This window comes from Poromitra crassiceps (genome assembly GCF_964638095.1).
Source record: "Poromitra crassiceps genome assembly, chromosome: 5".
NCBI lineage: Eukaryota > Metazoa > Chordata > Actinopteri > Beryciformes > Melamphaidae > Poromitra > Poromitra crassiceps.
In genome coordinates, this window is record NC_139642.1 from 43459924 (window position 1) to 43473773 (window position 13850).

The 13850-nt window shown below is 47.7% G+C and overlaps 1 protein-coding gene across 2 annotated transcripts in view; it reads left to right on the top strand.

Annotated features, from left to right (window-relative positions):
* The window catches only part of aplp2 (amyloid beta (A4) precursor-like protein 2), a 91188-nt gene that overhangs the window by 41357 nt on the left and 35981 nt on the right, over positions 1–13850 (top strand). For both annotated transcript variants that reach the window (XM_083637648.1, XM_083637649.1), the window contains exons 2-3: positions 6255–6428; positions 7229–7358. In XM_083637648.1, coding sequence (XP_083493774.1) covers positions 6255–6428; positions 7229–7358 — 304 coding nt within the window. The remainder of the gene's footprint in view (positions 1–6254; positions 6429–7228; positions 7359–13850) is intronic.

Genomic DNA, 13850 nt, shown 5'->3' on the forward strand with positions numbered 1-13850 from the left:
CATGCTCGGTAGGCGTGGCATGTTTTTCCAGTAGCTGTTTGTGTACGTGTGTGTGTGTGTGTGTGTGTGTGTGTCAACATTGTAGTTAAGCCCAAGATCTGAGAAAGTTAAAGACTTTCTAGGGTAGGAGGGCGAGTCGAGACCAGAGTGTTGGTAAAGCCATCACAGTGAGGCCTCAAAACCAGTTTCTCTTTGAATATTTCAAACAACAAACAAGCAGAGACCACCTTGTGATGGGATCACACCAGCCGCCACCTAAAACCAATGTGGGCCAGGGGCGTAAAGCGGGGGTGCAATGTGGGCCAGGGGCGTAAAGCGGGGGTGCAATGTGGGCCAGGGGCGTAAAGCGGGGGTGCAATGTGGGCCAGGGGCGTAAAGCGGGGGTGCAATGTGGGCCAGGGGCGTAAAGCGGGGGTGCAATGTGGGCCAGGGGCGTAAAACGGGGGTGCAATGTGGGCCAGGGGCGTAAAGCGGGGGTGCAATGTGGGCCAGGGGTGTAAAGCGGGGGTGCAATGTGGGCCAGGGGCGTAAAACAGGGGTGCAATGTGGGCCAGGGGCGTAAAGCGGGGGTGCAATGTGGGCCAGGGGCGTAAAGCGGGGGTGCAATGTTGGACGGATCCCCTTGCTCGGATCACACCCATCTTCGACAGACAGCCAGACATATAAACACCTGCAAAGTACTCAAAATGGATTGTGTTGTAGTTCCCGCTACAATAGCTGTGTCCAGGAGCACATTTTGCCTTGATGACATGCACAGACTCACAAGGTGAAAACAATACCAGTGTCACAGTTGCGGCTGGTAATGTATTTATTAAGCATTTTATTAACTGTACATTTGATCATATTGTATTTGCTACATGACAGAAGGCATTGTAGGGAGACGTTTGTCAGATCTAATCATATGACTTAGAGGACGTGATTGACGGTGACGATGACACACGGTTGCAAACTCGAGCGATCTTGAAATAAATGTCGGAATCAAGGTGCTGTCAAGTCCAAGACGAGAACCAAGACCCTTAAAATGTGGTGTGATGAGTACTTCAACACTAAGTGTGTGTGTGTGTGTGCGTGACGGACTGCGTGTGTGTGCGTGTGTGTGTGAGATGTGGCAGGCTATTAGGTCAGTGGCATTGACTGTCCAATCTGTGATGTCTTGAGGTCCATCATCCTCCTATCCGGGGAATCACGGGCGATGAGAGAGGGATCACAGACGAGACAAATCACTTCTTCTATGCCTGGCCTTCCCCCTCAAGCCCTGTGTGTGTGTGTGTGTGTGTGTGTGTGCGTGTGTGTGTGTGTGTGTGTGTGTGTGTGTGTGTGTGTGTGTGTGTGTGTGTGTGTGTGTGTGTGTGTGTGTGTGTGTGTGTGCGTGCGTGCGTGCGTGCATCACTAACTCCTGCTGTCTGCTGCCCCTGGTGGTTCTGCCCTCTGTCCAACGCATAGACTATACAAATATGCACGTAGCCATAGTTGATGTGGTCTCCCGATCCTCGCCATCTTGGTTGTTGTTGTTGTTGGTGGTGTTTTGTTGTTATTGTTTTTAGCCATAATCGACCATATTTGGACAAGAGGGTCTGCAGTGCCGCCTGCTACTGGTCCGTGATCCGAGAGCTGCGCGATCATTGGACAGGCGACCTGTCAATCATGCCCCGAGCATAGTCTGTTTGATCATCTATTTGACTCTAAATGGGACCACAATTTACAAAATGAACATCATGCAGTAAATTGAAGAAGACTTGAAACTAGTGATTGAGACCATAAACTGATTAGGAAAGAGTTTACTGAGGTAATAATAATAAATCAAGTGAGAAGTCAAGTCATTTTCCCATTAACTTTTATACAATAGGACTTCTCTTTGCAGCCGTAGGTGCCGTGCAGACAGGACGTGTGTATTTGAGCTGCCAGCGCCTTTCTGCAATTCATTCTCTGGTCAGGACGCACTAGGAGTGCTCCTCCTTCAAGGACCACACCTGGTGTTTAAGCGCTCTTGGCGGGTAGTGTTTTTAGCGGAGCGCTCTGGGCGTCTCAAGTTCAACTCCTCACTACCTGCCAGGGGGATCTTCAACCTCCGCTGCTGCCAGAATTGCCAATAATCTGGCTTTCATGTTTACAGTGCGAACAATCAACAACATCTAACAGATGAAACTAGCTGGCTACCGTCCCTGTGATCGTTGCGTCCTGAACTGTAGGCTACTGCACGCGACTGCAGGGAAAAACAAAACAAAGCACACAAAAAACGCTGTGTGCGCTGTGTTTTGTGCGCATTGGAAGCGCTCTCGACATGTTTTCCAAAGCTTTCTTATGTGAAATACATACGTCCAGTGTGCACGGCACCATAGACTGTATAAACCTTAAAGGGCCCATATTTAGTTAATATAATGTATTATTATTTTATTGTTGGCCTCCAGTAGAGTAACTTATTGCATCATTCATAGTTGAAAAAACTCAGTTTATCTTGTACTGGCTCTCACTGCCCCCTTCAGTTCAGCCTCTGTATGAAACGCTCTGTTTTAGGTCCTGTGCTTGAACCCCCACCCTCCGGAAAATACTCCAGGAGGTCAGCGCGAGGAGTTTTTGTGGCCACCCGCCGAAGGAAATGTCCCGGCACAGCCCGGGCCGAGCGGAGCTAGGGGATAGATAGCTAGGGGGATGTTGATATATCAATTGATAGCCTTGCTTGTTATGCCCAAGTCACGTTTGTCATCGATGGTCAGATTCGTTTTGACAATCCCTTGCTCGTTTATATAATTGTTTTACAGCTCCAAGCGACAACACAACAGCTAATGTAGCTAGTTAGCTAACTTCCCAAATGCTTGTGACTGACTATAGTGTGCCTCTCCTAGCAAAGGCTACACGGACCAAACGAAAATGAGGACTTGGAGAAGTCAGCAAGTTGGACTAACATTACAAGTTCTGAAAATGTGTGCCTTCATCATTCATCGGTTGTTCATGTCTATGAAAGGCAGCTGTGCTGCTAGGCTAATAGCAAGTGCTAACGTTACCCAGCCGGTGGTAAGTAACGTTAGCGCTTCCTAGCTGCTAGGTACAACCGATGCTGGAATGAGACACATATTTTCAGAACTTACCACTTCAGTCCTACATCCTGGCTCACTTCCAAGTGGTCTCCTTGTTTTGTGTGAAAGTGAAAGGCAGATACGGCCGAGACGAGTGGAAATTAGCAGCGCTACTGTCGTGTCGGTCAGCAGTGTACTGGAGAAATGTCAACACAGGGAAGGGTGGGGGCTAGAGGGCGTGCGCACTTTGCGTGCCGGCCGGCCGCAACGCTTTGTTGCCAGGGTAACAAGTCCTACCTGACGTCATCAAAACTATGGTTCTCGCACAAAATCGGCATAAATCCATGTCATCTCGTCTACGAGAGTTCATGGGCGGGAGGGGGGGTTCATGGGGGTAACATTAAAACACTTTCACATATTTATTTGAAGCTTAGCCCATGTTTAATATGACCATCCAAGATTGTAACAACATATATGATACAAAGCCAGGAGGGAACACAAGCTTCACCCAGGCCTGTCCTGCCTCTGGGACCCAATCAGGACATCATCTCTCTCTCTCTCTCTCTCTCTCTCTGTGTGTGTGTGTGTGTGTGTGTGTGTGTGTGTGTGTGTGTGTGTGTGTGTGTGTGTGTGTTGCCTGCATTCTGCATTAGGGCTGCAACTAACCATTATTTGCATTGCCAATTAATCTGTGTCTTATTTTCTTCATTAATCTGTCAAGCTGCTCCGGCCACCAAACATCCACAGTGCAGGAACAGGCCTTCAGAGGGCGCTGTGCCTTGGAATGACTGCCATTCTCCCTATTAGAAGCCACTGTACCATCAAAATGATTAAAAAGCTGTTACATTAAGGTAAAAAGGTTACATAAAGAGGCTTCAATAGTTGACAACTAAACAGTTAATCGTTGCAGCTCTGGATTGCAAGAGTGAGTGAGTGAGTGTGTATGGCTGCTAGTGTCGCTGGGATTGTGTGTGTGTGTGTGTGTGTGTGTGTGTGTGTGTGTGTGTGTGTGTGTGTGTGTGCATTTATGCTTGTTTGCATGGGTGCACATGAGTGTGTGAGTGAGTGAGTGAGTGAGAGAGAGTGTGTGTGCATATGCGTGTGGTGGGCACCACTTGCTTGTGTGGCTGTGTGCGTGTGTGTGTGCAGATTCAGCGCTGGCGGCCTCCGCTGCTCATCACACGCTACAGCCAACTGCTGATTGCACCGGGTTTGTTTTGGTCCCTGCTCTGCTCTGAGCTTATCGTCAGCCTGGGAGCTGCACAGTATTAGACTGAGACACACAGTCACTGCAGTCTCCCTCTCCTGCTGCTCTCCTCAGCTCAGCGAGGGGCCCGCGGACCCGGGTGGCGGCCCGGGGATCCGGGTGGCGGCCCGGGGACCCGGGTGGCGGCCCGGGGACCCGGGTGGCGGGGCGAGGCCCCGGGTGGCGGCCGGCAGCAGACGCTGGACAGCTTTAGAGTCCCAACAGTCCTCACTCAGTCCCTCTCTCTCCGGGGACCAGGTCCTGTTTACTCAGTCTGATCACATTATGACAATCAAGTGTGGATGATATTCCTGCAGAGTCACCACAGCTGGCACGCTGATTCATTAGAGATCTCCACTGCTGTGAGACCGCTGGCGTCGGGCGCGGCGGCGCAGCGGGCCGTGACCCGCTCTTGTCTCAATGAAGAAGCGATTAGCTGGCTGATGCTAGCAGCCCACCCAAGGCATTGGCGATCCCGTGACGGCTAATTACGCAGCAGTTTTTGTACCGTCATCGTCCGCAGTGTTCAGTGGCGTCCGGCGAAGGACAGCCAGACTGGGTGTGCCTGCTTCCTGCTTCCTGCTTGCAGAAAGAGGAACTGCAGGGTTCAGTGAACTGAGCGGGATTTGTGACGACAGGAAGGACGTAGCCCAACGGGGGGGGAGAGATAGTAGATTTCCTCTCTCGCCCAAAGGGTGGGGAGGTAAACACACACGGGACATTCGGATGGAAAAACCACACAAATATTAGTTGAAGAAAATACTGTTTTTGTATCTCGCCTCGTCACACATACTATCTCTACTCATTAAATGGAATTGCCTGTGTGTGTGGGTCTCTGAGTTGATGCTGTATCTCGTCACACATACTATCTCTACACATTAATGACATTGCCTGTGTGTGTGGGTCTCTGAATTGATGCTGTATCTCGTCACACATACTATCTCTACACATTAATGACATTGGCTGTATGTGTGGGTCTCGTTGATGATGTATCTCGTCACACATACTATCTCTACACATTAAATGGCATTGCCTGTATGGGTCTCTGAGTTGATGTGAGATGTCTCGTGGATCAGGACTCATCAGTGTTTACCATCAGGAGTAAATGATCCACTGCTTGTGGCCAGACTTTTGTCCCGGGAGGCCTAGAGAAGCAAAGCTCTGCCCTAAACTAGGAATGTCCTGCTTTGTGAGGCATGACGGACTGGATCTCTCTCTCTCTCTCTCTCTCTCTCTCTCTCTCTCTCTCTCTCTCTCTCTCTCTCTCTCTCTCTCTCTCTCTCTCTCTCTCTCTCTCTCTCTCAGTGTGCAGTACAAACGAGCAAAACCTTGCGCATGAATCCAATCAAACCTCTAGTCGTCTGTCTAAACGTCAAGCTAACGAAACACTCCAGAGCTGCAGGCAGGAGCTGCATTCAATTTCTTTCTGTCTGATCCTCTCTGCTCTCTCTCTCTCTCTCTCTCTCTGTTCTCTCTCTGCTCTCTCTCTCTGTTCTCTCTCTCTCTGTTCTCTCTCTGCTCTCTCTCTCTGTTCTCTCTCTCTCTCTCTGCTCTCTCTCTCTGTTCTCTCTCTCTCTCTCTGCTCTCTCTCTCTCTCTCTGTTCTCTCTCTGCTCTCTCTCTCTCTCTGCTCTCTCTCTCTCTCTCTCTCTGTTCTCTCTCTGCTCTCTCTCTCTGCTCTCTCTCAGCACTGCAGTGAGTGGCGTTAGTTGCCAAGTGTTGACAGGCCGTTCTGATGCCGATCCATTGCCTCTATTACAGTTATCCGCCGCAGTACAGCCATGAACTGGACCCGCTTATCAAACAAGTTCACTCTAGCCGCCAGCCGGTGTCAGGCCTCTGTGTCTGACTCATAAGGGCGTTTATGAGTCAAAGCGAGGGGGGCAGACCGCGTCTCAAGTCTGACTGCAAGCCAGAGTGCTTCCATCTTTTATGGCTTTGTAATGATGCATTAACCCCCATTTCTCTCTCTCTCTCCTCTCCTGTCCTCTCCAGGCGCTGGCAGCCAACGCGGGCACAGGGTTTGCCGTGGCCGAGCCGCAGGTGGCCATGTTCTGCGAAAAGCTCAACATGCATGTGAACATCCAGACGGGCCGCTGGGAACCCGACCCGTCCGGAACCAAGAGCTGCGTAGGAACCAAAGAGGGAGTGCTGCAGTACTGCCAAGAGGTGAATCACCGTGACACAAACAAAAATACAATGCTTTCCAGGAAAGTGTTAAAGTATGATGTGATGTAAATATATGAGCAAAGTAATTTTTGGGGACATTTAAATAGGCGTTATGGTATAGGGATTTGTGGTGTTTGGAAGTCATTTTTCATTCAATTGTGATTTGAATGAGCAACTGCTATTGGAGAGGCTGTTGCTTCCAAGCCGTTTTATTTACAGTGGCGGTGTTACAGTTAGCAGACCTTGCGACTCGCTGTCTCTCTATAATTAAGGCCGCGTTCCTCCGTGATACAGATATACACAATCTTATTTACTTGTTCCTCCTACCGTATCTCCTGACATTAGGAGGCTGCTGATTTTACTGTCATGGTTGATTATGCAGATTTGGAAAATAGATAAATAAAAGCAGGGATGTATATTTTTAAGATGCTTTTCCCCATGAACTTCAACTGCATTTATTGATGACATTTTGTTGGCATTTGTGGAAAGTGTAAATTGTGTGCTCTTTCATGGTTGAGCAGATGGCAACTAGAGATGACAAACCATGGATTAAGGGCTCTATTGAAGCTCTGCTTATCTCACCTTCTCTCTGTCTCAGCTCACACACAAACACCAAACACACACACACACACACACACACACACACAAACACCAAACACACACACGCACAAACACCAAACACGCACACAAACACCAAACACACACACACACACACACCAAACACACACACACAAACATCAAACACACACACCTCTCTGACTGTATTTTCTCTCTCCCCCTCCCTTCACGTCCTCCCACAGATGTATCCCGAACTGCAAATCACAAACGTGGTGGAAGCCAACCAGCCAATCAGGATTGAGAACTGGTGCAAGAGGGACAAGAAGGTGTGCAAAGGCCACGCCCACATTGTGGTGCCTTACAAATGTTTAGGTAAGCCCCGTACGCCGACGGCTCGTTTCAAGGGCTGGGGAAACCATTTAGGGGACTGTAATGCCTCTTCATATCAGGTGATCCCCATTGTCCTCCCTGGTCTAAACTAGCCCTCCGCTCGGCATAGAGAAAGGAGGGATTATGATACAGCTAAGCCATAGGCAGAGGTGACACGGAGCAATATTGGAGTCCGTTTCAGTTGACTAATCCTGGCCTTGAGCTGCAGATGGAGCGGATCCAGGCTGGATGGGAGCTAGCTAATGTCTCTCAGAGAATGGATGGCCTAGGGGGGGGGAGAAGCTATTATTGTTGGGGAGGCTTGTTGAGCAATAAAACACAATCTTATTTCCCCTCTCAGACAGTGGCCATAAACTCCCACAGACACCCAGGGTCAGAGAGAGAGAGAGGGGGGTCTGTGAGGAGGCCTGCAGCGTTATTACTGCCTGTTTCTCCACTCGCCTGTGCTTGTGCTGTCATACACACAGCCCTTTGTCCCACAGCCTCACTGTAATCAGCACTGGCACCATGGTTCTATTCTTCTTTATTAAATGTCAGAGAGAGCCTCTAACTTGTAACATGTCTCTGTGCCCCTCCACTTACAAGAAGACACTCTGCTGCAGCTGCCTTTGAGTCTCGGGGTTGAAATAGAGTTCCGAAAACGAGGATTCTCTTCCCTTGACCGGCTATCTCAGGAAGGAGAAGCCATCATCCTTCCTCTGTGCTGGAAACTCTTCCTCTGTTCCAGAGCCTCTTGCTGATTGAGTTGTGCCACTGCCCGGGCTGAAAAGGCCTTTAGCGGTAGCATTGGACTGTCAAGTGGGCTACAATTCAAGAGCATTTTTAGCAAATGGAGAGAGGAGCCTTTTTGGAAATGCATGAGACAGCAAACATCACAGCTGGAGTGGCCACTCAGTGACTGAGGAATATCGATGAGAGATGTGCAGGTAGAATCTATCTGATTCAAAATTCCACCACTTCCAATCCTCTCATCTGACAGCCTAAGACCGCTCTGTGGGTGTCAGAGCCATAGAGATATAATATAAGACTTGTGTCATCTCCATTCACTCCAATGGACCAGCTTTTACTTTTCAGGATGAGGTTCGGCGCGCTTCCACCCAAACAGTCCAGCAGGCTGGTCCGGTGCTCTCAGAACGAGGGCAATCTTTGAGGAGAGACTTCAGATAGCTTGTCCAAAGTATGGCACTGGAGCACACGGATCAAGTGTAGAATAAACTTTTATTGAGTAACATTTTGACGCCAAGTGCGTCTTCATCAGAGTCAAGACTGAGTGATGAAGACGCACTTGGCGTTGAAACGTTAGTCAATAAAAGTTTATTATACACTTTTATTATACAGTTTTTACCTAACAATAGTTCCCGGAAGTAAGGTTCTGGACTAAGCAGCACTCTAGAGTTGCTGCAGAATGGACCATTTGTGATGTACTTTGAAAGAGTAAGACGTTTAAAGAATCAAATTGTATATTATCAGCATTATTTTATGCATTCAAACATACTTCCTGGAACTATTCCCCGCACACTATAGCTACAGTATGTGAGTAAGTCATGTGACTATCAAGTATTTTGGACTTTCGTTGGCACCACTCTCTCTTTAAATCACTCTGGCTTATGCATGATTTGATTTGATTCGACAATAGAAAAAGCAATAATACAAAATACATCACAGCTTTAAAAATGGACAAGGATGGCACAATAAAGTCTCAGACTTATTTCCATTGTGGTCCTTGATCTTATGGCAGCGAAGATGGCGAAAGTCTGATGGCCAGGCAGTCTCAAACAAAAAAAACTGGTATCTTCAATCACATTACAGCTGAGTGAAGAGCAAAAGTAGGAAAGCAAGAAAAGCATGTTCGCCTCAAAGTTAGTCTGTCTCACCTTAGCCGCCTCCCACTGGCCAGCCACTACCTCCATCAATAACCAAGATCTCTCATTCTGATTCAGCAACAGTACTGTGACATTTGTGACATTTAATTAAAAAAAATCCCATTCCCTCTTCACGCATAGTTAAATAGGCCTTTTGCCTATTCTTGCACATTTTTGCCGTCATTGTTAAAGGTCCTCTATGCCTGTTCACTCCTTGCCCATCAAATGACAAGTTCTCCTCTGCTGTTCTGCTGGGTTGCAAATGAGGTGTTTGAACAGGCGAGACAGATGGAGAAGGAGAGATAAACAGAACGTGTTGGCAAGGAGGCCATTGAGACGCTCTGTGGCTAATTATGTAATGGAGCATGTTCGGGGCTTAATTGGAGGCCTCTGATCATATGCTACACGCCACAGCGTGCCACAGCCACCTCCCCTCACCCCTCGCCCCCTCATTGTCACGCTCCCCTTTCATATGAAGTGCAATTGACAAACGACAAGTGCCACTGAATTATTCAGTATTTGTGGTGTTGGCAGAATGTTGGATGGGACATGTGAGGTATCTGCCTTACATACATACAGTAATTACAGCAGAATCAAAAGGTATCTGCCTTATATATGTACAGTAATTACAGTAGAATCAAAAGATATCTGCCTTATATATGTACAGTAATTACAGCAGAATCAAAAGGTATCTGCCTTATATATGTACAGTAATTACAGCAGAATCAAAAGGTATCTGCCTTATATATGTACAGTAATTACAGTAGAATCAAAAGGTATCTGCCTTATATACGTACAGTAATTACAGCAGAATCAAAAGGTATCTGCCTTATATATGTACAGTAATTACAGTAGAATCAAAAGCTATCTGCCTTATATATGTACAGTAATTACAGCAGAATCAAAAGCTATCTAATAATAATAAATAATGGCTTTAATTTATATAGCACACTTTAAAATGTAAAACAAATCTCAAGGTGCTTTACAGTAGCTAAAAGACAAAATAAAAACAAGCTAAAAACAGCTAAAAGCTCAGAGCTAGTAAAAAGCAGAGCGGAACAGGTGGGTTTTAAGGTTCGTTTTAAAAACAGCGAGGGATTCAGATGCCCGAACAGTTTCTGGGAGCTGGTTCCACAGGCGTGGCCCCAGAGTGGAGAAGGCTCGGTCACCCATCGTTGCCAGCTTGGTGCGGGGGACAACAAGCAGGTTGAGGGTGTCGGATCTGAGTGACCGGGAGGGGGGCTTGGGGGGAAGGAGTTCCTGAAGGTAGGTGGGACCAGTGTGGTTGACTGCCTTGTAGACCAGGAGGAGGAGTTTAAAGGTGATGCGTTGGTTGATGGGGAGCAAGTGGAGTGAGTGGAGGACAGGGGTGATGTGTTCTGACTTCCGGGTTCGGGGCGGCACAGTTCTGAACAAATTGCAGTCTCTGGATGGATTTGGTGGGGAGGCCTGCAAGCAGGGAGTTGCAGTAGTCAATGCGGGAGGAGACGAATGCGTGGACCAGTTTTTCTGCGGCGGCTTGGGGTAGGAGTGGTCTGAGCTTTGAGATGTTCCGGAGATGGTAGAATGAGGTTTGGCAGATGGATTTGATGTGGGCGTCAAATGACAGTGTTTGGTCAAGTTTGACACCCAGGCTGGTGACCAGTGAGGAGAGGGGGATGGAGTGTCCGTCGATGGTGATGTGGGTGATGCCGGCCTGTTTTGTTTGGTGAGGTGTACCGATGAGGATGGCTTCTGTTTTACTCCCGTTGAGCTGGAGGGAGCTGTTGCTCATCCAGTGGCGGATGTCATTGAGGCATTTGGTGGCCCGGGCTTGAGTCAGATGGATGTCAGGGGAGGTTTGAAAGTAGATTTGGGTGTCATCGGCGTAGCAGTGGAAGTTGATGTTGTGGCTCTTCAGTATCTTCCCCAGGGGGAGCATGTACACCAGGAAGAGCAGGGGACCCAGGACTGATCCCTGTGGGACACCAGAGGTGACACTCCTGATGCTGGAGATGAAACTGCCCAGAGCGACATACACCAGTCTTCCTGAGAGAAAGGAGAGGAAGACGTCAAGGGCAGTGCCTGTGACTCCCACCTCCCTGAGACGCTGAGACAGGATGTCATGGTCGACCGTATCAAACGCGGCGCTCAAGTCCAGGAGGATCAGCAGGCTGGGGGAGCCGGAGTCTGCCGCCATGAGCAGGTCATTCACGACTCTCACCAGGGCTGTCTCAGTGCTGTGTGATGGTCTGAAGCCGAACTGGAAGGTCTCGTAGAGCTGATGGGATTGGAGGTGGTCGTGCAGCTGGACGGCAACAACTTTTTCCAGAACCGTGGCAAGGAAGGGCAGGTTGGAAATTGGTCTGTAGTTGGAGAGCACCTCCGGGTCGAGGTTGTGCTTTTTAAGCACCGGTCTGATGGCTGCTATCTTGAGGGAAGGGGGGACTTCGCCAGTGGTCAGGGACCTGTTTATTATGTAGGTCATGGTGGGAGCGATGGCTGGGAGGCACAGTTTTAAAAGTGGAGTGGGGATAGGATCCAGGGAGCTGCTGGAAGAGTTCATCTTGAGAATGGTGGCCGATAGCTCATCACTCGTCACCTCTGCAAAGGAATCCAGTGTTTGGCTGTTATAGGAGGGGGGGGGGGGGGGGGGGCAGGGTGAGTGGGGGTGATGTTGTCCCTGATTCCTTCAATCTTTGTTTTGAAGAAGTCCATGAATCGGTTGCAGTCATCGACAGACGGGTCAGCCGCAGAGGAGGCCCTGGGCTTAAGCATCCGATTGATGGTGGAGAACAGGTGCTTGGGGTTGGTATGGCCAGAGTCAATGATGGTGGTGTAATATGACATCCTGGCAGCCCTCAGTGCGGCGGAGTAGGCTTTCTGGTGTTCTCTCAGGGATAGTTGGTGGACGGTCAGACCGGTTTGTCTGAAACGGCGTTCAATTGAAGCGGCCCTCTGATTTCTGGGCTCTCAATTCATCAGTGTACCAGGGGGCGGAGCGACAAAACGACACTGCCCGGGTTTTCAGAGGTGCAAACCTGTCTAAACCATCGTGGAGAGTACTGTTGTAGTGGTGTACTTACTCTTCCAATGAGAGGGCAGGGTCAGGCTCAGACAGGTTGGAGGAGATCTGCCTTATATATCTACAGTAATTACAGCAGAATCAAAAGGTATCTGCCTTATATACAGTATGTACAGTAATTACAGTAGAATCAAAAGGTATCTGCCTTATATACGTACGGTAAAGACAGTAGAATCAAAAGGTATCTGCCTTATATATGTACAGTAATTACAGCAGAATCAAAAGGTATCTGCCTTATATATGTACAGTAATTGCAGCAGAATCAAAAGCTATCTGCCTTATATATGTACAGTAATTACAGCAGAATCAAAAGCTATCTGCCTTATATATGTACAGTAATTACAGCAGAATCAAAGGGTATCTGCCTTATATACAGTATGTACAGTAATTACAGTAGAATCAAAAGGTATCTGCCATATATACGTACTGCAATTACAGCAGAATCAAAAGGTATCTGCCTTACAGTATATACATACTGCAATTACAGCAGAATCAAAAGGTATCTGCCTTACAGTATATACGTACTGCAATTACAGCAGAATCAAAAGGTATCTGCCTTATATACGTACGGTAATGACAGTAGAATCAAAAGCAAATGAAACAGAGCAAAGGGAGGTGAGCCGTAGCGCGGGGAATATGATTAAAAAGGCCAGACCTGCGTCCATGTCAAGTTAATAGGTTTATGAATAATACAAGTGCAAAGAAAGGGGCTTAGTGAAAGAGAGAGAGACTGATATGGTTCTACCATATCCCATCTCTCAGGGCCCATGCAGAGGCTCAGTCACAAAGCCACAATCCCTCCATGTTCCTGTCCCCAACAATGCTCTGCAGATGAATGTGACATTTGTTCCATGGCACTGTAATCCTTGCAGCAGAGTCTAGCAGACTACTGCTGAAAAATCATTTCTCATGTTTAATGTTGAGAATTTCGTTCACTCAATCATATAAATAATATTAACTTGCAACCTATGTGATGACAACCTATACGTTCACACAGTAAGCGTTAGGTGGAAAGTGTGAAGACCCTAATAGGGCTGGGCGATATGACTTCAAATGTGTATCACTATTATTTCACAAACTTTTACCTCGATCACGATTAACGAACGATTATTTACTTTATACCCCTTTTTTTAACACCGCCCTCATAGTTCCCTCACAAGGTCTGTACTGTAGAGGAGGCATGTAACTAAACACGATGTAGTATATTTGTAAGGGGACAGTTCATGAACGCACGCATTGGGGAAAGTATTAACCGGATTAACATTCATTAATTGGATTAATGAATTAATTGGATTCATTTACATGAGCAAGTTTAAGTCAGTTAGAGGTTCTGAATGTCTGTTTTGATACATTTTCAGTTAATTGCCTAGCCCTAGAACACCCTGCTTAAGTTCTCTGCTTAAAGCCCCCCAGTTAAGTTGATAATGGATGCAAATCAAGGCTTGTAATTAGGGGGTCAAACCTCTGTCAATACTGGCAACACAGTCACAACAACATTTTGTAACATGATGCACACCATTTTCAAGTGTTCATCATGTGGAACGGTCA